The 26,759-nt window shown below is 43.8% G+C and overlaps 1 protein-coding gene across 1 annotated transcript in view; it reads right to left on the minus strand.

The window, feature by feature from the left end:
* Positions 1-26,759, minus strand: part of LOC139725436 (zinc finger SWIM domain-containing protein 8-like) — a 66,809-nt gene continuing 40,050 nt past the window's right edge. Inside the window, exons 4-18 of the mRNA XM_071636512.1 lie at positions 25,645-25,937; positions 24,300-24,502; positions 20,296-20,497; positions 18,305-19,516; positions 17,272-17,412; positions 14,850-15,023; positions 10,579-10,765; positions 8,215-8,450; positions 7,109-7,763; positions 6,431-6,641; positions 5,276-5,386; positions 4,470-4,762; positions 3,406-3,617; positions 1,526-2,438; positions 1-764 (exon numbers count right to left, since the gene is read on the minus strand). Of these exons, the coding sequence (XP_071492613.1) occupies positions 310-764; positions 1,526-2,438; positions 3,406-3,617; positions 4,470-4,762; positions 5,276-5,386; positions 6,431-6,641; positions 7,109-7,763; positions 8,215-8,450; positions 10,579-10,765; positions 14,850-15,023; positions 17,272-17,412; positions 18,305-19,516; positions 20,296-20,497; positions 24,300-24,502; positions 25,645-25,937 (5,498 nt within the window). The 3' untranslated portion in view covers positions 1-309. The remainder of the gene's footprint in view (positions 765-1,525; positions 2,439-3,405; positions 3,618-4,469; positions 4,763-5,275; positions 5,387-6,430; positions 6,642-7,108; positions 7,764-8,214; positions 8,451-10,578; positions 10,766-14,849; positions 15,024-17,271; positions 17,413-18,304; positions 19,517-20,295; positions 20,498-24,299; positions 24,503-25,644; positions 25,938-26,759) is intronic.

Consider the following 26,759-nt stretch of genomic DNA (forward strand, 5'->3'; position numbering starts at 1 on the left):
TTCACACCTTTAGGTCTTTATGGAGAATACAGTAGTCCTGAGTGTGGATGCAAAAATAAAATGAAAACTTTTACAAAATTGTTAAAACAAATACAATTTCAACATACATTTACACCTTCCACTGAGCTCAAGGCAGTCCAGAATGAGGAGCCTGCTGCTGAACCAAGTTCAGCCACTTACACATGGAGGAAATAAAAAAGCAGACATTTGGCTAAACGCTACACAGCTGCCTCGACTGTCTATCAAGAGAGCTAATTATCATTGAATAGGCTTTGCACTGGCCCCTTTCTGGCCGGCCACACGCCCCCATCAATGGTTGGTGGACACCGTCGTCGTCGATGGCGACGATGCCGCCGAGGAGGAGGAATGCTCAAAGAGGCTGGGCGACAGCGTGGCCGAGAGGCGGACCCAGAGGTCATGCTTGCAGCGCGGCAGCCGGCGTAGCGACTGGATGAAGTCCTTGAACTGCGCCTGGCCGCCCGCCTGCATCAAGAACGCCTTCTGCGCGCTCTGCACCACGCTGATGAAGTCGTCGTACTCGGGCGGCGTGATGTGGTACATGCGCTGGTGGATGCACTGGATGTACATCTGCACGCACTTTTGCACGATGGGGCTGAGGATCGGCGAGCGCAGGTTGGCTTGCACCGAGGTGTGGTTCATGGAGGACAGGTAGTGGGCGGCCTCCCACGTGATCGTGTGTAGGACAAACGGGCTGACCACTACGCTTAGCACACAAGCACAGAACTGCTGCACGTAGCTGACACCTGGGGAGCGAAGTACACAAGATGTGAAGGTTGGGAAGGCGGGAATGTGAACTTGATTGGAACAAATAAAAAACAAAAATCAAAACTGGGATACACTGATTTAATTTTAGGCTGATCAATAGTCCTTCTTTGTAAAGGCCTCCTCCAAAGTATTCAATGATGACTGTTCTTCCTCTGAAATTTTTCTAAATAAAAGAGAAGATCATTATATTTTCAAATCATTACACTTACTGTCAATGCAGAAATTTTTGCGGTACATTAATTTTTGCATTTTTTTCGTATTTTGCGCTAATCCTAGCTAGTGTGAATTCTAAAACCCGCAAAATTATCTTCACAATTTTGAATGGGTTGACAATTGCACACCATGAATTAAAGAATCTGCAAATATGTTTCTGTGCCGCTCAGTGCTAAAAACTAATCATGCCAAAATATTGATGTTTACAGTACAGAACATCACTAATCTTTTTGTTTACTTTGGATTTTGCCCTACACTGGGAGCATGAACAACAGTAGACAATTCAAACTATGGTAAGAATGAAGACTACAGCAATAATAACTAAGGACAGAAGTAATAGCATGCTAGCCAAAGATTCAGCATTGACTGGTTGGATGGACTGATCAGTGCTTTGTCTCAGAACTCTCCTATGCTAGAGATTGGGCGGAGAATGGTAACATGTGTCTCTAAGTGGCCAGATATACAGGGTGATTCAAACGAATATGGAAAGCAATTAGCGAGAAAAAAAATGAGATATGAAATTTACCTAATCTTTTCGCTATCTCCATCAGCCACTTAATGTCCTCTCCATAAGGTGGGTTGGGAGAGAACCTAGATTGTGTCCTCTCATCGTGTACTCTTCTAGCCAAAGTATCAATGCCAAGCATTCCCACCCTATAGGTGGCATGCAGATAGAACAGTCCTGGGTGCTGTTGTGGGGCCATGGGCTGCGCCATGTTGGGAATGGGTTGAACAGGGTGGGGCTGCGGAGGGACCACAACACTGGGCCGCGTGTGCACGATGTTGGGCTGCATCTGCATGGAGTACTGCTGGATGATGGGCCGCGGCGCCATGGCCTGGCCTGGAGCGATCTGCAGAACCTGCGTCGGTGGGAAGCCCGTCCGGGGCACAGTGACCGCCATGCCCGGTACCGGCATGTTGGCATTGTACGGACATGGGCCGTGGTACTGGTGGTGCTGCATCCACTGCACATTGTGAGCATCGCTAATTATCTGCGGCCGGTGCTGCAGGCGCCGGTCAGCCCCTGGCACCGCATGGGCGGCATTCCCGAATTGGTGCCTGGCGACGTATGCATCCACAGTGACAAAGTCATGGTAGACTATTGGCACGGCATGCGGCGGCGCGAGGCTGTACGGTACACCGACAACATGCTGGGGCTGCACCATGCCCCTGACGGGGGCGTTGGCGTAGGGCACTACCTGCCCTGCCTCCTCCGCCCCGCCCTCATTGGCCACCCCAGCCTTTTCCTCGTCCGAGTCGTGGTGGTGGTGCTGGTGGCGCTGGTTATTGTGGTTGCCCTGTCCCGTGGCGTTGTCATGGAGCCACTCCCACTGCTTGGCGACGTTGAAGAGGACCTCCGGGTAGACGTCTCCCCCCTTGGCTGCACTCTCTACCGCCAGGCAAGCCTTCTGCAGCATCATCACGTCCTGCTCCTTGCACTGCCGGACAGAGAATGGGAATCATTGATGGAGGTCACCATGACTACAACAACTGCATTGATGGCAAACGTCAATGATGATAACATCATTACTATCAACACAAGTCAACAATACCAATGTGACAACTGCATCATTCTGAAATATTCATGTCTTGTTTAATCATCATTACTGCTACCATTTTCCAGGAAAAGGCTACATGCCCATTCATTTAGGCACATTGTCAGAGTAGACTTGGCAAATAAATAGAAACCGATAGTCTTGACACTTTTGAAGCCACATGAAATTTTCATCAAGGTGTGCAACATCTGGATGATACTTTTTTTTTTCACATCCACAGCTCGAATTTCCACAGTAGTTGGATATTGCTAGGGTAAGTTGACTTGTCATAGCAGCCAGCGGAGCAGGGAGTTAGAAATACTGCTCCATTGCTAACTCTTACTAGTGTACAGATCTAGGTGTGTTCAAAATGACTCGAGACTTGAGTACATCTCGATTGCTCCATGCAATTAAGCTGAAAGTGACGGAACAAAACCCCAAGTTGTCTTTCTACTTGCTGAACATCCACTCAAACTATCCAAAAGTAGCAGGGAGTTTATGTCACTTTGTCCCACTGTCAGTTTCTATAAACCTTTCCATGCTTGTAGTCCAATGTACACATTGCTGGAGCATGACATATTAAGAGATGAGAGTCATCTTACAACTGAGGACAGACATAAACTTAAAGCATTTTAATAAAGAGTTAGTCTGTCACTTGCTGGCTTGGTTGTGAACACGGCCTTTTAAACATCTCTCCTCATAGAGCTGAACTTTCACTGTCTGCTATTCTGTTTTGCAACTGAGCATAACAGATACGGATTCACTTCTTGTATGTATTCACTTCAAGTCTGTTTCCACATCTGAAGCAAAGAGATCTCTCTAGCTTATGGGGAAGGGGGAGTGATTTTTTTTTTTTTGGGGGGGTACCTACCTGCATTAGAGCCCGGTTCACGTCCGTGGGGTTCAGGGCGTGGGCGTGGCTGAGACAGGACAGGGCCAGCTGGGCGGCAGCTCGCACCATGTTGGGGTCGCGACCTCTTGAGGCCCTGTCGGCCAGCGAGGCGGCCTCCGTCGGGGTCAGGTGACCTTCCCATGTCTCCACCAGCAGGTTGATGGCTGCACTACCAATCTCCATCGCCTGACCTGAAAATCGCATTAAGTGAGTAAATGGTGATCACAGGTCAAAGGTCAGAGGCAAGGATTTCCAACTCCACATTCATCATGGAATACATCTATACATACATGTACATGTACATCCAGGAATACAACTGATTTCCCTGGTATGTGAATGTTTTAAGCACATTACAAGTCCAATGAACTCATTACTTGTACTTATAGTTTTGAAAAATAAGTCAAGCAGCCTCCTTGGAAAGCTAAAAAAAAAAAACTCCTTCAAATTTCCACCAAATTTCCTTTAAAATGGCATGTGGGACAAGCATGAGATGTGTTACATATCGGATCAAAACTAAAACAAGGCCGTGCAACCCGTATTTTATGGAATCTGTGGAATGTAAACACTCTGGGGAAGGTCCGTTAAAACGGGGCTATAGACTCCCAACCCCAAGTATCTCTTACAAAGGAGATTCTCCCACCTGGATCCCCCGGCAAACTGCAGATTGCATGAAAGTGTGCATCGTACACATGGCGCACATCACAAGCTTGAAGCAAGACGTCCCCTGCGATCAGGATCCGGGGCCTGCACTTAAGGCCCATGAAGCTTTAAGTTTGTAAATGACCCTGGTGCTATCTCAACCTTATATGTTAACATATGACAAACTAAAATTGAGTGGGAGAAGTCTACATTTAAGGCACGAGAAAATACATCTTGAGCAGGAGACATACAGAAAGAGTGGGAGAAATTCAAACTCCAGTCGGAAAGCTAGGGATCTTGAGAAAAGCGGGAGAGTTGGCGTCTCTCTTACAAGTAAAGAAAGCTGGTGATTAGTTTTTGAGCATTTTTGTGCTGTTATGTCTCAGTTTGGAAGACTTATCCACCTGTTATCCACGAGACGTGCGAGGAGTAGGTGCGCGAGAGCCAGTTGGGTGTGACGGCGTTGTGCAGCCGCAGGGCGTAGAGGCCGATCTCGAAGGCGCACAGGTGCAGACCGCGGTGGGGGCCCGAGTGGTTGGAGTTGGTGCACTCCTGGGTGAAGAGGGCCGTGCTGCTAGACCCGCCGGCCCGCATCAGGACTGTCTTGGCCAGCTCGAAGAAGAAGTGGGCGGAGGCCTCGCTGGGCTGGTTGGGCACCGTCGGACAGTTGTCGTTGCGGCCGCCCTTACGACCCCTTCTGCGGGAGATGACAGGCGTGGTTTTTTGTGGGGGGCAGGGAGAGGTCGGGGAATGAAGGACAAAATGTTCAGACAGGTATCTACCCATTACATAGCAAAACTACTATGTAATCGAGAATGTATTGTTCCCTTTACTACGAGCAAAGAAGTGCAGAGAAGCTTCCATCATATTTTTCACAATATATCACCTGCACAGATATGACAACACTCCATACCATAACAAGAGAAAAATGCACAGTACCTACTTACAACTGGTACTTTTGCTTCATGACAAGTATGTACTGAAATTCCAAGCATACATGCTCTATGCAGAGTGACTACTTCAGGAGTACTACCACTCACCTACAGACAAAAGCTTAATATCACATGTGAAAACAGTGGTAATTTTGGCAAAAAGTCATCACTCGTGGTATTATCAAGCCTGTCTCTTGATGGTACACTAACAAATCTTTACAAATGAGCCTCACTTCCAGGACCTGGTCATGGTTCTAGATACATTGCAGAATACTAACCTGTTACCCTTGCTTCCTGCCACACACGCCTTGTTCTCATTGATGTTCTCCGCTGCGCTGGGAACAGAGTTGAGCCTCATGAGAGAGACTGGTATCCCCTGACCGGGACTCCTGGGAGATCATGAATGCAGGGGAGAACAGAAGAGAAATGATCAACATTCTCTATAAGTATCACTAAAGCATGTTTACCTACCAATGCCTGGCGGATTCATCACACAAATTTATGGGAAAGGAAAAAAAGCATGTAGTTTCCATTAATGTAGGGGAATTTGAACAAGAATTCTCACTATCGCATTAAACTGTACAAACTCAAAAGGCAGCTTCACTATTTAATTAGTGTAACAATGAGTTAACAACGCTGTGCCGCCAGTGCACAGCCTGATCTCTATTGATTGTACATGAAGAATAGACGACACTATCTCAATCTGAAAACTATGGGAGCTTTGTAGATTTTCCTAGCAACTGTTATATGTTGGGAAAAGAAATATCACACTGTAGGCTCTGAAAATGCATTTCTATTGTGAAGTGACAATGTTTACGTCATAATTAAAGAGGGAAAATTAGATAAGATTACTGTATATGCTTTGTCTGTGCCTGCTGCACAGTAACTCCCCATTACCGAAAGTGCACAAGTGAGCAGCGAAAGTGTGATCTGCTTGACCTCAGCGTGTTGCATGTGGGTGGGTAAGATCACCTGGCATATGACCAGCGTATGGACACGACCAGCGTATGGACACGACCGCTAGTGACTAAATGTTTACATCTACATGCGATCCATGGAATTAACAGGGAATGGCAGGTGTTGAACATGAGACATTTTTTTTTTTAATTGATTTTTCACACATTCCCGGAACAACTTTGTTTTGACATTCTTTTCCAGGTTGTCTTATCTGACTTTGTTGATCAAGTAATATTGCATGAAGACTATTCAGGTAATATCACATGTAAATTGATTGATTGATTAATTCTGCATGACAATCATCAAAAAGCATATCTGTCTAGGTAGCAGGGATTCGAACAAATGAGCATTTTGCATCCATGCAAACACACAGCAGCACATGTCATCTATGGGGCCGGCGGTAGTACCCTTGCACTACACTGGTATTGAAGGGGGAGAGAAATCAGACTTCCTGGTATCCATGTCATGAGACTCACCCTTCGGCTTCCCTCATCTTTGGTCGTGCCCCCGATCCCCTCTCCCCGGAGCTGCTGGAGCTGACGGAGTCACTGGAATTGCCGCTGCTACCACTGTCACTTCCAGGCCCGTGGTATCGACCCCATCCCCCCGGGGGCACCCGCCTCGCTAGGGTAGGGGAGTTATCACTGGAAGTGGTCTCTGGAGCACTGCTGTCTATACTGGCCATACCTGGGAGAAAATTGGTGTGTAAACACATATCAAGCTACCTCTCGGAGGGTTCAGATCACACAAAATTTCATATATACCTGTGGGACAGCTTTGAGGTCTCATTACGGGAAGTCAGTTTTCAGACATATGTTTGAAGCAGAACATTAATCTGCAGAGGTAGTTAGCAACAAGTTGCAGTAAATTACCTCACAAATGATTTATGGGTATTAAGTTGCATCTACTATTTGGCTTTCATGAAAGTAATATTATTCTATTTGTGTCAAAAGGAGCTACTGAAATACAACATTTTTCAGAAATATGCAGGAGAGAAAGAGCAGCATATACCAAGAGAAATTTCCACCAATACAGTCGGGTCTCACGACTAACATGGTATGGCACAAAGACTGTGAAAAGCCTGCAATATACATGTATCAAATGAAGAAATTTTATCAGAGCATCTTGAATGATAACATTACTTGATAACCTACCTTTACTCTTCCTTGGATGTCTACCAAATATCCTCCCCCAATAGCTGATGCCAGTGCTGGTTGCTGGATGACTGGCCCCGCCCGGTCCGTGGGATGGGTGGTGGCTTCCTTCATCCTCACCTGGTACAGAGAATTCTCCCCTCACTCGGGCCCCGCCCCCTGGTCCGACCACCGGGGGTTGACCTATCCTGCACATGGGGGGTTGTTCAAGGTTGGAGTTCCCCGGCATGCCCTGGGAGCCCGACGGTGGGGCGAGACCGGTGGGGACCGGCGGCATCGCCTTTGCCTTCTTGTCCTTGCGACTGCTGCTGTCCGATCCCCCCTCGCAGCTGTCGTGGCTGTCCTTCGCACTCCCCTTCCCCCGCTTGGAGTCCTGCTGGTGGTGGTGATGTTGGTGGTGCCCGCCGGTGCTGCTTCCGGCCCGGCCAGACGACGCGGCGGCCAGAGACATATCTGCAATGTTGTTGGCGAGGCGGGTGGCAGCATCCTCACTGATGTTGGGCTGGTGGTGGTGGTGGTGGTGATGGTTCAGGGCGTGTCCCTGCGACTGGACCTGCTGGGAGGGCCTAATTACCGTTGTGTTGGTGGATACTGGCACTGCGCAGGGTGTCTTGTGCATCTTGGGGCCCAGCTTGTCTAACAGCCCATCAAGAATCTGTAACAATACCATGGCAATAGAAATGCATGGGGCATGAATTCAGAACATTAGTGTGCAGAAACTATCAGGATAGCACAGAGCACTGTGTTTCTACAGCTTGTCTTGTCTTAACCTATTTTGTTTCACAATCAGAACCTCATTTGTGTCATGTTAATGGTACAATGTTAATGGTACACATAAAGGGAAAAAAATCACAGCAATAGTTCAGTAGGAGAATATATTTTTCACGAGTAACGTTGTCTCTTTACCATAGTTACAACATAGAGATTTCTGCATATTTTTATTGCCTACAACCAACAACATGCTGTGTGGTATTTTGATTCACAATTCTTGGTTGCGAGATAGATGGACTGCCTTTAAACATTTAATAAGACACCTTCAACTGTGCACAGGTTTCAAAAATATTGATTGCGACCAAGATTCCAAAGAGGGAGTCGATGGATGGTACCTGTCTCAATTTGCTCTGGTCTTCCTTGTAGTGGGACAGCATGGCCAGGGCTAGGTCTCCCCGCTGGCGCCGGGTGCCCTCGCAGAGCAAGGGGTGGTCCGCCTCACTGACGTTAGCCTTCATCGACATGGCTGCCACGGCTGCCTCGAAGCCAAGCTTCTCGTCGCTCGGGCTGCGCTCTCGAGCCTGCGCCATGCGCACCGAAGACCGCTGCACGCTGGCTGCCGGTTGACCTGCTGGGGAAGAAATGGGCCAAAGTGTTCATTTTCCACGAGGCTGCAGTAAATATTGAAACCAGTATGCCACAGATCCACTGCATAGAATTCATGGATAATGGACTTCTTACAGAAAAGTGATGTTCACAAAATGGGCTGATCACATACTCAGCTCTGTGAAGGGCATCAAAGTTGGAAGTCTCAACAGAATGTTCTCTGTACCTAAATGATCAAACAGGCAAGTAAAAAAAGACTCACACATATTTTCCTCACAGTTAAGAATTTGCAGTAACCTGAAAGGTTGTGTCTTTGTTTGTTTGTTTGTTTTTGTAATATCTGTTTCATTATCTGTTGCATTATGTCTGCTAATGTGCTGTCTAAAAATGAAGAAAACTGAACATGAGAAAAGACAAAGTGAGTCCAGCAGTATAAAGGACAACAATTAAATCGCTGCACTACATTAACAATGAAGGGGGCTCTTCTCCTTTTTTCTTTTCTTTTTTTTTTTGCACAAAACAAAATAAATTCAGCTATTTTTACTCACTTTTTTATGGGTAGTAACATTCTCAAGACAAATCTGTCCATCTATACCCATTTAAAAAACAAAAATAACACTCATTCATCCCCCCCCCCCCCAAAAAAAAAGGGACAGGAAAAAAATTCTTTCGCAGCAAAACATTGGCAGCATAATATAACAAGTATATTTGGTGCATCGTAGAATGGTAGGGATTGGGTCCCCCTTTTCTAGAAGGTAAACTATAGGTCAGACCAAACTCTTGCTGCTGTAGATGTGTCTGATATGATCGACACTGCTGTGCTGCAAATTCAAAATTTCATGACAAGTGATCATGGCATGAGCAAAGTTGGCAACCGGTCAAATAAGCTCTGCTTGACTTGATTTCCACAACCCAAGACGTCCATCAAGAAAAGTATCATCGCACATGAACGATATCACCAACAGCCTGACACCACGCTGGTAACGAGAGGGTAAACAACCATCCGTGCACACTGTGGCCGATGCCCCCTTTCCACACCCCGATGAAGGTATGTCAAGAATGTCGGAGGCAGCGAAACAAGTGGCCCTCATTCGACAGAGATTAACGAGGATTGAGATTGGGGAGGGAGGAAAACGAGGACGCTCCAATGGATCTCCGACCCCATCCAATTTTTCATGCAGCCTAAAAGGCCTGCCAAGAAACATTTTGTGGAGAAGTCATCCAAAAACAGACAGAAATCTTTAATCAGACCATGGCCGAAAGACATAATACAGACACAGAGGTATACAAACACACAAAAGTTGATAGGTCATAATTTGAATACAATGGAGAAAATGATAAGGCAGTTTAAAATAGTTCAATGTCAGAAAGAACTTGACACAATATCTTACGTACATCCTAGAGTCGCCATCTCTACTAAGGATTATGAGAATCTTATTGGCTATTTCCTTCTTTCCTGCTTGCTTTTGTATTCTTATCAACATGTATCAAATCAAGATTCTATGCACGTCCTCAAACATGTCAACAAGAGATTGACAAGCCATCCTGTCATGAACTTGGATACCCTTGAACTCAGCCACTTAAATCGATACCATAATTGAATGGCCTTGACCTGCTAAAATCAGGTCATCTTTACCTCACTGTTATCATATGATGGAAATTATAAAGGCGAGTACACGTCAGAGGACCCTGTACATCATGTAGGTCCTATTCAGTGTGTATCCAAAAACACAAAACAAAACAAAAGATAATCCAACTTCAGATTGTTATTTTTTCATGATTTTTTGTTTTGAAATGCAATGTAGATATCATGACTCAAACTTCGCAATTACTCTGGCTCCCCTTCAGACAAAAATACACACAAATATGGTCCCTTGGTCTCTGCAATGGTTTAACCCTCTGTAGCCCGGGCTATTTTGAAATTGTATAGTCTGGGTTCAAGTCCCATGGTTCCTTTTGCTGACATGTTTGTTGAATTATAGATCAGCAGTTGCGATCTTACACATTTCATTTGCAAAGGGAGAAAAAATTGAAGAAAATTCACAACCTCAACAACATGACACTTTGATCTCAATTAGAAACCCCCCGCCTTGTGACCTAGCACCTTGCAACTGTCCCTATGTGACCTTTGACACTGAAAAACTGAGACCCACCTGGCAGACAGAGAGCATCAAAGATGAAGCTGGCCAGCATGAGGGGCAGCAGGGCCTCGCCCCGCGACCTCAGGGTCCCATCCCGCAGCTGCTGGGCCCGCTCCCGGATCATGCCCAGCTCGGCGGGGCCCAGGGGGATCCTCTTCAGCAGGGTCACCAGGTCGGTCTCCTGGCTGTTGAGCTTGACCTAAAGGGGGCGGCAGTGGAGGACAGTGTTAAAAGGGAACTTTACCACAAGTACATATTAAGTGGATTTGATGAATGCAGAAATCTTGTATCAGCATCAGACATCAGCGAAGTTCAAGGAACATGGAACAATGCACACAACAGTTATGGATCAATTAAAGATTCAAACAAAAATGGTCATGTTGATAAGCTAATATGTTTGTTAGTATGTATGTATGTGTGCACGTGTGTGTAAATATTATGTATGTATTTAGGAACAAATGTATATTTCAATCTATTTTTGTATATTATATGCATATACAGGTGTAAAATGTATTCATTGATGTGTGTGGAAGCATGTGAACATATATCTGTCTGTCTCTTCATTTGTCTGTTTGTCTGTCTGTCTGTCTGCCTGTCTGTCCAGCAAGACTTTTTATCTCACTGATGTATTACACTCCAATTTAACTTTGTGCATATAAAGTGCAGGCTATCAGACCTTATCCCAGCTACAATCTGGCCTGATCGGCCCGGAAATTGAGACCAGATGACATCAGATTTATGGTCACACCTCGCGCAGAAAGGGGTGAACGTCCTGAGGAAACACATGCAAGCTGCAGCAATTTGTCCCTTTCTGTTGTTGTTTTTTAATATTTATTTTTCCTCATAAAATTCAAAAACTTGGTGTTCCTTGTGTTTGATGTTCATTTACGTCCGCTTGTCCTTTGGTTCTTGTTTTCCATTTGAAAATCACAAATTTGATGTTCTTTTCTGATGTTTACCCATTAATTTCTGAGCTGCCTCTGGCAAGAGAAAACCTGCAATACATTATGGAATTGTTCTGAGGGATCACAGAGGACAGCATGAATTAAACTTGGGGGACTCTTTTTTTTTTTTGTCTCATCCCATTTTTTCTCTTGTCTGTATCTCTCAAAGATGGAGCAAATGCATGCCCACATACATTCTAAAACTATAGATTACAGAAACTACAGTTCCATTATTTTCATGAGCTCCTTTTTTCAAAATTCATTTTTAGTTTGCTTATCCATTTTCAGTAAGTATCAGCCTGTTGCTAAGCATACAGTCTGACTTGCCTGCTAAGTGCTCTCGATAAAACTGCCATGGACAGATCAAACATCTTGCTTTTCTGTTCCCAGTTGTTGTTGTTGTTTGTTTGTTTGTTTTTTTTTGGTGTGTGTGTGTGTGTGTGTGTGTGTGTGTGTGTGTGTTTGTGTGTGTCACTCATTCATTTGACCACACTTTATCTATCAGGATATCGAGTCTAACATGTCAAATACCACTGCACTTGGTTATTTCACATCCCTCTTGTCATCTGGAATGTGGTAAGAGCGGTAGGAAACAGTCCCCAGTCTACCTGCCCCCCCAAATTGAGCACCATTCCGCTCATTCCTACAGTGGCCCCTGTAGAATCGGGATGGGTTAAAGGGGAAATCCAGTCCCAACATAAGTTAGTCTGATAAGAAAGAGTAAAATATTACAAGTTCAACGGTATAATTTTGATCAAAATTGGATGAAAATTAGGAAGTTACGATATTTCAAAGTTTCGCTATTTTTTCAGTAAACAGTTCTTGAACAGTCAATGTGAATATGCAAATGGCAAAGTGAGCATGTCATCCCCTCACAACTTGCCATATAGTTTGCACATACAATTTTGAAATTTCAAATTTTTCATTCAAATGCAATTATGCCCGAGGTTCAAATCCTTGTATATCTAACTGATCACTATTCTGAAGTTACCTAGGTATTCAACCAGGAACAACATCATGTTTCAGACTTCAATGACAGAAACATTGAATTTTTGTCTTTTTTTTTTTTTTGTACACGATCAATAGTGAGGTGATGACATGGCTAGCTCACTCATTTGCATATTCATATCCACTGTACAAGAACTGTTTTGCAGAAATTAGCAAAACTTCAAAATGTCATAACTTTGTTGTTTTTCATCCGATTTCAGTCAAATTTTTACTGTTGAACTTGTAAGATTTTTCTCTTTTTTTAATCAGATTAACTTATATTTGGAATGGATTCCCCCTTTAAGGAAACAAACTTTTCTCCCATTTAAGAAGGGCTCCCCCATCTGTGCTCCCCCCCCCCCCCCCATCCAAAGCGGGGGCTATTACTGACCCATGCAGATCACTCCATAGATAATTTATACATGCACAGACATTGCAACATGGAGGGGCAGGGCGGATAGAAAAAGATAGCAAAGTTGCCAAGCTCTATACACTCCAAGTCTGGGGCACAGCACAATCAACTGCCAAGTGGTAACTTTTACACTGAAGTACGTAGCAGTCTTCTACCCAAGAAAGTTTAGGACACAGCCATTTATAGTCAAGAAGTTCAAATCACTGGAACATTTGTCTGGATTACACTATCATTTCAAGACATTAATGAGGAATGATGGGCAGTGTTTCAGCTAGAACATGACTAGATTATGATGGCTGTAAGCCTCAAGCTTCTATATCATTCCACGAAAAGAATGCAGAAAGGTTAGCCTCGTGGAATTCTGAAGGTTTCCCCAGAAATCGGGTGAGCACTGTATTTGATAAACATCTTCCACGGCAAGATCCTGCCCAACTGCCTCTTCCTGAATGGTTCCTAATTCGATTAGGAAGAGGAAGACCCCAGGGTGGTCACGAGGGAGAGGAAAAAAAGACAAAAGGCCGGCACAGGAAAACAGAAAAGGACTTCGCATCACTTTGATACGGTCTCGCTTTGTTTACTGCCTTTCAATGGGCAACAAAAGAGCACTTGCATGTTTCAGGATATGGACAAAGGGGCCCCATAAGACTCAAAAGGAATGTTTTGTAACTCTGAAAATGTCAAGTAACAAACTCTCAAGGTATGACCCTATTTTATTTTCCTCCTCCTACCTCTTTTCTTTTCCACCCTCTTTCATCACTGTAGTTTGTCCTCCAATTTTTTTTTTCACAATTTCTCCTTCCTTCTATTCTTCCTCTTCATCCTCTTCTTTTTTTTTTCTTCGTTCTACTTTCTTCTCTCATTTCTCTTCCCACTCTCACTTTTATATACTCTCCTTGATACTTTTTTTTTTTAATTTGCTAGTAAGATGAGACTTGCTTTATCATTAAAAAAAAGAGAGAGAAAGAAATAAGTGAGAAAAGGGGTGAAACAATTTACACTTGCACGCGGCCAGTTTTTCAGTCGACATGGGAGTGAAAAACAGGAAGTGTGTGAAAATACAGGACAGGATTCTCCTGCATTGATGGGGGAGGGGAATATTTTCTCTTCTTTTTTTTTCCATATGAAGCCATATGAGCTACTAGGCATTGTCATCCATGATATGGCAATTATCTGCAGCTTCTATACCGAGGTAAAAGCATTATGATGTTTCAAAATATTTCGAGTTTCACAGGTAAGTGCAACTAAAGATTCACCATAGCAAATATTTATCTTTTCCTCCACTGTTTTCAGCAGTGTTGACACATCCAATTATTGGCATGGCTTCAAAGTGCTGCATATTTGTCATTTTACGTGGAATCTTTCGACATTTTCAACCCCACATTTACTCATTATCTGTCCCTAAGTAGAACCCCACTAGTAGCTGTATTGTCTACATTGCCCGCATTCTGTATAAATTATCAATGGACATGTGTAATTTATATCAAGCTACAATGGGGGATACATTCCAATTACATCAAATTAGTTTGATAGGTTCTAGGGGCCTAGGCCAAGGGGTACACATATACACCTGCATAGGCAGCAGAACATTTTTAATGTTGGGGGGGGGGGGGGGGGGGGGGGTAGGGGTAGGGGCTGCACGCAGATGGGGGATCAAACATCAATAGTACTCCAAAAACAAAAGTTCATTTTGTCCACTAGAGTAATGAGACATGTGTTACGACAATTGTTCACTCTGCTGCAAGGAATATTGCAGACTGTTTAAATCTTAACATTAGCCAGGCAAATAATAATATGATTCACGAAAATCTCTCTAATAACAGCTACACCAGCTGCTTGTCAGCACAATGCTTTGATATTGACTCCACTGCCCGCCAACACCTATGCACTGTTGCACATGACAAAACAACTTGGGGAAAATATTCCCTGAACACTAAGTGTACCTCAAGGGCCTTGGTTGATGCCGGTTGCCTTGGCAGCTCGAGGCCGAACATGCCCATCCTGAAGGCGAGGTGGTGGCACTCGGGCTGCTCAGAGAGCACACTGCACAGGAACGCTGCCTTGGACAGGGTCATACTTGTCAGGATGCTCTGTGAGTTAACGTGCCTCTTGCGGGCCTGGTAGAGGAATGAGGGAACACCCAAGTCAATTACCACTTGGTAAATCACAACTTGTGCTCTCTCTCAAGGATTAGCCAAAGTCATGGAGGGATGCATTAAACCCTCCGACCAATATTCAATGGCATATTCATACATCCAGCATCAATATCCTCCAGCATCAATATCCTCCAGCACCATCCTTCATCATCCTCCTACCATCATCCACCAACATCCTCCTCACACCATCCATAAACATCCTCCCACCACCACAGGGTTTGACATTAGCGATGGCCCGGTGGCGAGGTGGCCAAGGGCCCCCAAAAATTGATGGTGGGCCACCAAATTTACAAAAAGGCTATCTTTCGGTCACTCAATCAGACCCTTAGGACTAAAAATGGGTTGTCATGTTTCCATTTGCTTCAGGCCACTGCACTTTTTTGGCCACAAAAAATTTCAGATTTTACTGTAGTGGCCTGAACAGCCAACCAGAGAAAAAAATTAGTGTCTAGCCCTGCACCACCCTGTACATCCTCCTGACACCATCTGTCAACATTCCTCGTACCATCAACATCAACATTCTACTGACACCAGCTAACAACATCCTCCTGACACCATTCATCAACATTCATTGCACCATCAACATCAACATTCTACTATGCCATCTATCAACATCCTCCTGACACTGTCCATCAACATTCTACTAACACCATCAAACAACATCCTCCTGACACCATTCATCAACATCCTCCTACCATCAAAATTAACATCTTCCTACCAACATTAACATCCCCTGACAACCAACATGAACATCCTCCTGACACCGTCCATCAACATTCATTGTACCATCAACATCAATATTCTACTATACCATCTATCAACATCCTCCTAACACCGTCCATCAACATTCCTTGTACTATCAACTCCAACATTCTACTAACACCATCTATCAACATCCTCCTACCACCATCGATCACCATCCTCCTACCATCATCTATCGACATCCTCCTACCACCGACATCAACATCTTCCAACCATCAACATCCTCCTACCAAAAACATTGACATCCTCCAACGATCAACATCCTCCTACCACCAACATTTACATCTATCCTCCTACCCCCATCCATCAACATCCTCCTACCACCATCTATCAACATCCTCCTACATCCAACATTAACATCCTCAAGCCATCAACATCCTCTTACCACCAACATTAACATCCTCCTACCACCATCTATCAATATCCTCCTAAAAACTTCTTCCTACCTCCAACATTTACATCCTCCAATCATCAACATCCCCCTAACATCTTCCTACCTCCAACACTGACATCCTCTTACCACTAACATTAACATCCTCCTACAACCATTTATCAACATCCTCCCACCACTATATCTTAACATCCTCCTAACAGCATCCTCTTATCCCAACATCAACATCCACTTTCCATCAACATCCTCCTACCACTAAAAATTAACATTCTCCTAACAACATCCTCTAACATGTACCACCAACATTAACATCCTCCAATCATCAACATCATCCTACCTCAAGCATTAAAATCCTCCTACCACCATCTATCAACATCCTCCTAACAACATCCCCCGACCACTGACATTAACATCCTCCACCCATCAACATCCTCTTACCATCATGATCAACATTAACATCTATCCTCCTACCACCATCTGTCAACATCCTCCTAACAACACCCACCTACCACCTACATTAACATCCTCCAATCATTATTAACTTCTTACCACCAACATCAACGTCTATCCTCCTGCCATCATCTATCAACATCCTCCTAACAACATCCTCCTACCACAAACATTAACATCCTCCACCCATTATCATCCTCTTACCACCAACATTAACATCCTCCCACCAGCATCCATCAATATCACCAACTTAAGGGTGTAGAAATATGTGAACATTGTATGCAACGTTGACAAATGGAAAGAAAAAGGCATAAACAATGGAATGGCACTGTTTGATCTTTGAAAATCTCTTCATCAAAGTCAAGAGTAGCATTCTCACTTGCTTACAAGACACTCCTCTTTTCTAATTTTTTTTTTTCACCCATGCCTTCATGGGAAACAGGAGAATTAAAAATAATTTTAATTGCACATTCAAATCCCACATTCCTGATGTCCTGTAAAACTTTGCGACTTTAAATATTCAAATTGTAAAGCACATAAACGCACACACATCAGCAAAATATCAGACAGTAACATCTCTATCAAATTCCAGCATCGTCGGCTCACCCTATTGGAGAGACCAGTAGGGGGTGGGGCATCCAGGACTGGTGGTTTCTCCAGCATTTCCTCGGCTAGCTGGATGGCCAGCTTGCAGGCGTGCTTCGTGTACCCATGGGCATGGAGGGCCTCCGCCCTTGAAAACATGATCTGATGGAGGGGGAGGGGGGTGGGGAGTGTTAAAAGCATTTCACATTTGAAACATATCTCACATACCTCAAATGAAATCGAATCTCAGCCAGTCAATATGACAATGCATAACTCATGGAAAATGAATTATGTGCGGAAGTTGGTGAAAGCTGGTGTTGATGACATCTTTGCTTCTTCATGGACTATTGTTACATGAAGTATATACATGTACGCATATACTTGCATACTTGGATGATAATGAGCTTTCCTTGAAATGTAGGTATATCACTATCATCATCAATATCAATATCATCATAACCACTACCATCATTACTGACATTAATATGGCATGTATTGATAACCATGACTAGAACAACAAAAACAATGATAACAATACAAACCCATTCATGTGTATACATTGTACATCAACTTTGGTATGATACATATCAATACTTCCTCGTTCATATTTTCCTCAAATGCTGACTAATCTATATACAGTGCTGATTATCTGGTCAAGAGGCTGTCTCTTTAAAGTAAACAGCTCCCTTTAACCATTTGTGTGCTTGAGTGTCAATTGGCATGGAACACCTCATAGGGTTGTAAACGCTGTCTAACGTCCCTGGCACAGAAAGGGTTATTCCTAAACTGAAGTTGACAGCTTCTTCACTTCATAAGTCAATGATTACTGAGGCAAATATCACTGACACTTCGTTACTGCTTATCAACAGGTATAACACCAGCCACTTTGCAGCGGTGCGCAGCAATCACCGCTGGTCAAATGGTAATACCACGACTACAGTGCTTAGAATCTGAGTTGCATGCAGAATGAAAGTAATCCCATTCATTAATCTCTAGAGGATTGCAGTACAGATTAGAAAGGGAAATTGAAAAGCAGGTTTTCTTTTTTTATTACCTCAATCCTATCCTCCATCTTCTTGATGCCAACAAATGGGTTAGGAGTGTCGTTCTTCTTCTTCGGTCCTGAGGGCTCAGCGGTCTTGGCCTGCCTGGTGTCGTAGTAGTACATCTGGTATTCATCGCTGGAAGGTTGGGACTCGCGGGATTCCCGCTGCTCCACCTGCAACGCCTGCTTCCGCCCCGCCCTGGCGTCGTTGGACGAGTCGCTCTCCTGCTCCCTGCGGAGGGGCTCGGCCACCAGGCCGGCCTCGCTGTCTGTCAAGTCCGAATCTCCGCGTTCGACGTGCTTGCTTTTCGTCTTGCGCTTACCACTCGGTTTGTCCCCACCACCTCCCGCGGCGCCCTCGCGGGGGGAACCTGTTCCCTGGCTGGACGCCTCCTTGGGGTCGTGGACGAGCGGCTGTAAGTGCTTGCTGTCCGCAGCCTGCTTTGAGGTGAAATTTGACACCGTCTGCACATCGGAGTCGGTGTCGTCCGAGTGAGACAGACTCAACCCTGTCTGGTAGCCTTCGACCCTGTCGCTTGAAGAAGACATAGATGAATCGGAAGAGTTCACTCGCAAGAGGGTCTCGCTGTCGGACTCCACCTTGGACTTTTCGTCTTTGGATCCGGGCGAGCTGGCCTGAGGGCTGCTGCTGCTGACAACAACATTGACACCCTGCTTACTAGGATCAACTTTTGACTGACTGGGGGCTGATAGAGTGGAAGAAGTTGCAACTTTAGTATGGACAGTGCTGACCACTGGCCGACTAGTGGTGTCTCCTCCTTGTTCTACTTTCACTCTTGGAATGCGGGTCTCTCTGTGCGTGACGCCCTCAATGGGGAAGTCACTCCAGTCCAGCATGCACGCTTCAATGGCTGGCTTGAAGCCAGCGAAGACTTCGATGTCCACCCTCCGGAGGTTGTTGTTGTTCGCCCCACCGCCGCCGCCACCCGTCCAGCAGTGGGAGGGTCCCCGCGACTTGCGCGCCTTCTCGATGACCTGCAGGTGCCACTTGCGGAACTCCTGCTCGTGGCCCCCGCGGTCCTGTCGGGAGTTGATGGGGTTGAGGGCAGCGAGCCGCCAGAGCGTGACGATCTCCTCGCACATGCTGGCGCAGGCGTGCTGGGCGGCAGCCGTGCTGCTGTTGCTATTTGCCCTGTGTCCATGGTTACCGTGCTGTGAGTGCAGCGCGGAGGTCCGCGTGCTAAACCACCAGATCACAATCTGAAAGATGATATCACATTCATTTTAGAAAAGTGCATCAAAACAGTGGCAACTCCTTTTCTAAGTTCATTTCTGATCTCTACTGTGCACAAATCTCCAGCAAAAGTTCCCTAGATACAGGCACTGCCACACCCAAAATGATACTAATTTTCTCGGCATGTCATTGACAAAACTGATTACATCTAAATACAGGTCTGCATTGTCTTTCTATTTTGTGTTTTAGAATCGATCCTGCTTTCATGTCATACACAATTTTTATGTTCATATGAAGAGTTTGATGCAAAAACAGATAAACACCATTTTAATTTTTTTTTTAAAAGTAAGGTCATCATTAAACAGAGAAAAACAAAATCTTTTCAATGGCACTGCACTCGTTACACATAACAAGAAATATTTCCGAATATATCATCAAAACTATCATGTTTTAATTAATTTCTTTGTTTTCAAGCACATTAATCTAATTTATCTTATACTGATAGAAATGGATATATCTGTTTTGGCATTTAAACTCTTCATATTATGTTCAAGACAGAGAATTTCTTCTTTTTTTTTTTCATTTTCAAATTTCAACCCATTTCTATGTGTAGAATTTGGAGCAATTGATGAAACGACAAATCAAAATAAGCTGGACAGCCTTGCGATGCATTCATCATTCCTTTCTCTCCTCAATACTGAGGATTACTGGAATGCCGGTACCATGCGATAGTTAAATTGGAGTAAGGCAGATGAATCTTCTCCCCCATCCACCCATCCTTTTTTTTTTTCAATCCCACGCTCACCTGGTCACAGATGATGCATTCCTCTGTCAGGATGCGGAGGAGGGAGATGGCGTTGCTGTCACGGCGACGGTACATCTCGCGGACGATGGAGAGCAGGTTCCAGATGCCCTCCGGCATGCGCCCTCGCAGCGGTCGGAGCAGGTTGGTCCACTCAGCCGCCGCTTGCGGGGCAGTCGATGACAGGTAGAGGGAATTAACATCACTGGAGAGACACATGGGGGAGATGAGATTCAAAGCTCAATGATGATGCTGGATGGATGTTATGATGTCTATCATAAAACTGATTTTAAAAAAAGAGTAATGTAAAACTCTTTGGGCAAATTCTTGTAGAAGCTTTAATGCTCACACATTCTGAACTTTAAAAAAAAACCCACAACTTTCGTTTTCTTCCCTAGATGCACTTTCAAAATAAGAATCGTTTTAAGATGACTAAGTTCTTAAAGGATGATTTTTCTTGACCAGACCTGCCATTTTCATGATGCCGTTGAGGGCAAACTAACCTCTGGCTCTGAGGATTTTTCACTGAACTACCCTGCCAATGTAACACAGACTTCAGGTAAAATTGTACTTGAACATATACATAACATCATATTACACTTGATTCAGCAAGTCAGTAAAAAGTCTTTGATTTGTATGTTTCTCATTCTCACATGGCTAAATAAAGTGATGGTAAACAAGTCCATTATGTAGAGAACAGTTCTTATCTAAATTCAAACTAAAAACCAACAAATGCAAAATGCATGCAATACTTTGAATTTCACATAAATGAATGTCTAAGTTGCCCTTTAAGTTTTTTTTATAAATGAACAAAAATAATACGATAGAAAAATATGTGAGATACAGTGATAACAATCTCTCAAAGTGCTAAACCACCACAGTGGTAGGAAGAAGACCGCTGAAAAGCAATACTCGGCAGATGAATATCAAATCGACCACAGACAAATCATGTGATTTATGGAGCACGCTTTTTAAGGATGGACTTGAGAGTGGGATATGTATCCACACAGGATGTTTGAATGATCCAAAGACCAGCCGGGAGGAAGGAAGAGTGCTTAGAGAAAAACAGACCTGTGGCACCTTTTTTCCCCTCACATACAGCCTAATGAATGAAAGGATATCACTGCTTCTGTGATAAGGATATCAATGACCCTTCATCCCAAGACCTGGGAACCCAGAAATGGGCAATGAACATGGACGATAAAAACAGTCAGTGCCTCTTTACAATGAAAAAGATATCAGCATCCCATTTACTTGCAAAGTGCTGAGATATAGTGTAAGGCACAAATCCAAATTCAACTGTGCAAAGTTCACAGTACTGGAATCTTCGACTTCTTCTTCATCATCATCATCTTCTTCTTCTTCCCTTTCTACTTTTCTTCTTTCTTGCATGATATAAGCACAGAAGGAATCAAAGGCATGCATCTAGATTGATGAGCCACAATAAACAAAATGCAATTGAAAAAAAACTTAAAAACTTAATCTTTGAGATGTGCCAAGCACTGGTGGTGTCCTACAGGTGGGTTACAATTAAATATTTTGTGTCACTCCACCCACATAGCCGATGACCATTCTATAACTTGCACTATCAACAGTGGTCCCATGGTCCCTATTGTCTACACAGGACCGCTAGATATCCTAAGAGGTCCCTTTGACCAATCCCCCAGGTTCCACCAGAAATCACTTTGGTGACTGGACAAGGAAAAATGTATGGAACAAGTCTTTAATAACTTAATGTGCCCTCCTAATTTGGCAGTGGAATGTGAAAAATGGTCCTATAATGGGGGGGGGGGAGGGTTTAGGTTTTTTTTTATTTTGATTTATAAATGAATTTTCTTCATTTACTCCATGTCTTTATTCAGAACAATGAACCCTTTTCTATATAAGGCCCCTCCTCCATGATGCTCTTAATGAAACAATTCCATTCAACTCTATTTCACAATGGCCTCATCATGTACATAGTTACATTGCATCTTAGCGAAGTATGACCTATAATGACATTTATATACAAAAAGAAGAGTGTATATGAACTTTCATACTGATTTCTTTGATATGAATATAGAGTAATTGAAAGAGAGAATGAAAATGACAACCTGCATAAGGCTGGTCCGTCTAAGTACAGGTAAGTGCACATATAGATATATAGATATGCAGCGATAGATGTACAGATAGACATATGAGTATATTGCATCTCTTGTATAAACACATAAATATAACATGAACATAACAAGGATATGAAGAAACCTTTCGAGAAAATGTATAAATATTGAACAATCTAATGCAATATGTGACCGTGCATCACATTCCAACAAAAAGATGCATGCCAATATTTTTCATGAGGACTCAAGACAGGTGAAATAAATCAATGTTATCAATTTTCAGTTTGTTTGTTTTTTCTGAAAGAACAATTCTTCATCTACATTATACATAAGTTTGGGATCATAAAACCGATGGGAAGTTGTGTCTTTTTCCAGTTTTTCAAGAATAGTTTTTGTAGAATAGTGTAATTAGTTATGTCTCCTTTTCATTTCTTAAAAACACTTTAAACACTCTTCACTTCAACTCTAATAACTTTTGGAAAGATAATGCTACTGTTTTGAAAATTAGTGGTACTGGTAGTCATGAATAGAATGTGGTGATAAAGTGTGCTTAATTTCAGCTTAATCTGATAATCTTTTCATTGTGGTTGCCCTGGAGTTTTACATCCCGTTTTTTGTCCAATTCATTGCACGGAGCACTGCTTGGTGACATTAAGCACTTGAATAAACCCTCCACTTCAAAGCCCTTTTTCTCAGTAATCACTTGTCCCAAGGTGTGTGTGTACCTTCTTTCCATTATTTAGATAGTAGGTTAGGAGAGTCAATTTGCACTGAGTTATACATCATTTGAAAGCTAAGCGTCAGTCTCCTCTTTCAGAATCTGCACCTGACTAAAAATCCATGTCTGGTGACTTTTGGGTGGTTTTGTGATGCAGGGGTTGCGTTCATCAACTCACTTCTGGCGTAGAATTAAGGTTTCCAAACAACTATCAGGGAGCTTTTGGCAGTTGATAAACACAACGCTGTTTTGATTATGGGATTAGAAACAAGTTTTTGAAACTCCAAAAGGGTGTGATTGCAAATACGTTTGAGCCAGAAACATGCCCCCTAATCAGACGCATGCCATTTTACACCAAAACTCGATAACGAAACGACGTATAAAGAATCATCGTATAGCCAACAGACCGTTCAGACACGAATTTCGACTGTTCTGGGAAATGTCGTACAGATGTGCAGTCTCCCACTGCGCATGCTGTTATAGTCTAGTCATGAGTGACAGCTAGCTGTCACTAGCTGTGGGGTCACACCTTTCGTGCGCGCTCCCATTAAGCCCCGCCCAGTTATACCGTTCCATGGTCGCCATACGTTCAGACGCACACGGAATGCTGATTTGTTATCGAGTTCTAGTTCGAAACGATGCTCAGACCGTCGTTTCGCTATATGTCGTTTTGTTATACGTCGTTTCGTGAGTCAGCGTTCAGACATGTAAATTCATCAGATAGCTATACCGTTTTGGTATAGCTATACCGTTCCAGTATAATTTTTTTGGTCTGAATGCCCTGATGTTTCTGTAGAGTTGATGAATGCAAAGTTGTTTTGAAATGCATTCATAGCTCGGACCTGCCCATGCCAACCACTGCCAACTACACATCTCTGCTTCTTGGGTCAAACTGCGCAATGGAGCTGTGCAGTGACAAGGCCACCTTACCGACTCACAACAGAGTTCACTTGATGAATGCAACAATTTGAAGAATGCTATCTGAAAGGCGTTTGCAAACGCGTTTTGATAGTAAAATGCATTTCCGACACAAGAAAGTTGGTAAATGCAGCCAGGGTCACATATATTACAATTATATTAACCCGTTGAGGACGAGTCCCAAGTATACTCCGGCAGGTGTCTATGAGAAATGCGTGTTGTAGCAAAATCAGTCCGTCCTCAACGGGTTAATGAATTGCTGGAGTACTCACCTGAAGACTATGGGAGAAGGTCCACTGAACCTAATCAGGGTCTTTTTGATATTCTCGTGGAGAATGGCCTCATCGAGGAACCAGTGGGTCATCTCGGTGGCCGGTGGGCCAGCCGTGGGGTCCGGGGCCCCACACACCTTGTTGATGGCACTGGCCTGAGAGAGCAGCAGCTCGTCCAGCAGACGCTGGGCCGTGGGTAGAATCTGGGATGGACAGAAGGAAGGGGAGAGAGAGAGTGGGGGAGATTTTAGATGAAGGAGTTAAGGAGAGAAGGTGGAGGTGAGAGGGGGAGAAAGGTGAGGGAGAGAGGGATGCAAGGAGTTAAGGGGAGAAAGAGAGGAAGCATGAGAGATAGAATGAGAGAGGAGAGAGAGAAGGAATACAGGGGACAGAGGAGGAAGGAAAGGAAAGAAAGAATGTGTGTACATGTGAGTATGTGAGAGAGAAAAGGGGGGGGGAGAGAGGGAGAGAATGCATCACTAAATGGAGGGATCTCATTCGTCTTTGTGCACAGAAACGTTTTGAATTTTATAGCCTGTGTAGATTAGACACCAGGAACTGGAAATCAAAATCCCAGTGTAAAAGGGTATATGGTAGATGCCTGTGAGTGGCATTCATTCAACCTTTCCAGGCCCTTGCTCTATGTACACAGATATCTCACCTGTGACAATATGTGCTCATATCGTCTTCAGCAAGTAGCAAAGAATGGTGGGTTGAACAAACTTAATTCCAGCACCAGCACATATCAACCCCAACACACATACATCACTGCTATCACAAACATTCATCCATTACTGATGACAGATCTCAAAAGTACACACGCCATGATACATCCGTCATCGGGGAGTTGAAAAACAAGATCAAAGCTACGGCAGACATTTCTTCATTCAAGGGCTATCCGATCTAACCATGTTGGGTCATAACAGAAACATTCTTTTGACACATTGAGAGAAGTTGAGGCTTCAGACTTGAAGCCATTAGGCTGTGGCTGGGGGGAAAAAAGTTCAAAGTTCTCTAGACTATATTCCTAAATATATACATAATCAGAGATGTTGAAATACAGGTAATAACCACTAGTTACAACAATGGCAGGGATTATTTGACATCAGCAAAATACATAACAACACTCTCTATACGTACAAAGTGTACACTCAGCCACGACACAGTGTGGAGGACATGAAGTTATCTGAAAGACACATGAAAGCCATAAAAACAAACACAAAAACAAAACGAAACCTAACCCAAATGTGAAATTCTGGCTGGGTTTTGCAGAAGCATGTACGACAGCAAACCTTCAATGTGCACATGCACTTGTGGGATCATTTCATGTGGGGCATGTACTTACCAGGCGAGGGAACTCGCTGATGAGATACTGCGCAAACTTCTGCAGCTGCTCGCGGTGCAGGCGGGACAGCGACTCGGAGACGGGCGCCCGCAGGCAGACAGCCGTCGGGTGGTGGATGCGGTAGAGGCAGAGCGCCACCACGTGGCTGCACCACTTGCTGGCCGAGCTGCATGTGCAGCTGCAGGAGGAGATGCGGCGGCGGTCGAAGGTGATGGCCACGTTGAAGGTGGCGCTGGCGCCGTGCTGCTGAGTCATCGGGTGGGACGGCACCACAGTCCCGCTCAGGTGAAATCCTGTCGGCGGAAAGGGTAATCACGGTCATTCGCATGTGAAACAAAGAAAATAAAACAAAAAAGTTTGAATATTAGTCTTAACAAATAAAAGATATGGGTGATTGTCAGCATTCACATAGTGTAACAAAATTGTTGGCACACATTCCTTTATACCTGCTTTAAATCCACAGAATTTGCTATTTGTAACTTGCTTTCAGGGAGATAGATTTCAACCAGAAGCAAATGTTACTTGAATAACAGCAGAATATTAAACATAACTCTCTTGCAAGAATGAAAAAAAGAATGGAAACAAATCAATCACAACAGCTTTTCTCATTTGCAGTAATTCCAATCCTACTACACAACATGGATTAAAGGGACAGACAAAATCGTATAGTGTCTCCATTAAGCTGACTTCTGATTCTACAGCTCAGCTAGTTTTGGTTCTGAAGTCTCTTAAAAGTGAAACTGTCTATTAGTAACTTGTTCCCTCAAATAGTTGATTGTGCTCATGTTCATGTACTATGCAGACATGCTATCAAACACTATGGCAAACTGCAAACTGGTTTTCAGCCTGCGGAAGCCAGAGGTACGTACCAATGAGAGAGAAGCGAATGTGCAGGACCGCTAATGAGGGCAAATAGCTTTAACTATTGACACACAAAAAAGCAGTCAATACTTGTTTTATATACCACATCCCACTTTCATATCAATGCTAAATTATATAAGGCAATGAAATGAAGTTGTCAAGCTAGCAGTCAGAGAAAACACAAGAAGTATAATTTCTCAACACAGTGATGTATGTTTGGTATCGAACATTTTATCTGCGAGTGAGCTTTACTT

The sequence above is a fragment of the Diadema antillarum genome, unplaced genomic scaffold, assembly GCF_040938485.1.
Source record: "Diadema antillarum isolate AM-2024a unplaced genomic scaffold, OU_Dant_1.0 seq00000041_RagTag, whole genome shotgun sequence".
NCBI classification, from domain to species: Eukaryota; Metazoa; Echinodermata; class Echinoidea; order Diadematoida; family Diadematidae; genus Diadema; species Diadema antillarum.